The sequence below is a fragment of the Eimeria tenella genome, genomic scaffold (genome assembly GCF_000499545.2).
Source record: "Eimeria tenella Houghton genomic scaffold, Eth_scaff3043, whole genome shotgun sequence".
NCBI classification, from domain to species: domain Eukaryota; phylum Apicomplexa; class Conoidasida; order Eucoccidiorida; family Eimeriidae; genus Eimeria; species Eimeria tenella.
In genome coordinates, this window is record NW_013544274.1 from 1 (window position 1) to 1,291 (window position 1,291).

The 1,291-nt window shown below is 59.9% G+C and overlaps 1 protein-coding gene across 1 annotated transcript; it reads left to right on the plus strand.

Annotated features, from left to right (window-relative positions):
• Window positions 1-107: 107 nt before the first annotated feature.
• On the plus strand, window positions 108-1,157 carry ETH_00036460 (uncharacterized protein; the record flags this gene model as incomplete). The annotated part of the gene is made up of 3 exons (XM_013379432.1): window positions 108-217; window positions 699-820; window positions 1,144-1,157. Coding segments are annotated over 3 exons (246 nt in total), but the record flags the coding sequence as incomplete, so codon positions are not given.
• Between the last annotated feature and the right edge of the window lie 134 nt (window positions 1,158-1,291).

Here is a 1,291-nt window from a genome sequence, read left to right on the forward strand (position 1 = left end):
ACCCGAAGGGGTGGGGTGTACGTACACCCGAAGGGCTGGGGTGTACGTACACCCGAAGGGCTGGGGTGTACGTACACCCGAAAGTGTCTCTTTTTGCGCCTTTTCAGCCCTTCTACAAATCCTTTTCTGACGCGCCTCAAGCCTTCGACAAAGAGGCCAAAAGAGTAGCAGCAAACTTCAAAAGGGCCCGAAAAATTGGACTCCAAATCCAGAAAAGGTAATACTTGAAGCCCGTCTGCGCGGCCCCCCGGGGGCCCCCTGAGGGCCCTTGGGGCCCCTTAAGGGCCCCCCGTCAGGGCTTATTGCGGGCTCCCGGGGGCCCCACTCAGGGGCCCTGCGGGCTCACGAAGCGGCCAACTTGGGGCCCCCTCCGGGGTTCTTGGGGGCCCCCTAGGGGTCCCCTAGGGACCGCTTCAGCGCTCTTTAAAAGGGCTTCCTAGGGGCCCCCTAGGGGCCCCGAGGGGCTCTTCAAAAGCTCCCCAACGGCCGCCCAAGGGCCTCCTGGGGGCCCCTGAGGGGCCCCCAGGGGGCCCCAGTGGCCTTTATCAAGTATAAGGGGGCCCCTATTAGGCCTGAAAAAGGCGAATGAGGGCCAAGGGGGCCCCTGGGTTTACTTGAGTTGAGAGAGGGTTTAGAAGGGGTTTTAGAAGAGTGTTTTGGGTACTTTTTTATTTTTTTGTTTTTGTTTTGCTGCGCAGAAGAGTCTCGAGGGCCCAACTGGCCCACGAGCTGCTGCAGGGAAGAGTTGCTGTTGTGCTGCTGGACGGGGGCCGTTTGGGGGCGCGGGAGCTGCGCGCAGTGCCCCGCACCCAGTACGACGGTAAACCCTAAACCCTAAACCCTAAACCCTAGAGCCTAAATCCTAGGTTGTAGAGAGGCCCGCAGCCCGCCTCCGGCCCGCCCAGGCGCCTCCTTGCGCCCTCAAGACGGGGCGCATGCGCGGGGGGCTGCGGCTGCGGTCTAGACTGACTTCATTAGGGTTTAGGGTTTAGGGTTTAGGGTTTAGGGTTTGTGGCCGGGTTTGGACTGGTCCCTAATGCGGCCGCTTTCTGGGCATAAGGCTTGTGCTTTGCCGCTTAGTGCTCAGGATTTAGGTTTTAGGGTTTAGGGTTTAGGGTTTAGGGTTTAGGGTTTAGGGTTTAGGTTGGCGAGAGTAAGGACTTGATGCAGCACCGACTCCTGCGTGTTATCCTCAGGCCATTTTGTGCTGGTGTGTGGAGTGGCCCTGTCGCTTTCTGCTGCTGCTGCTGCAGCTCTCTCACCGCAGCAGCAGCAGCAGCAGGAGGGAGGT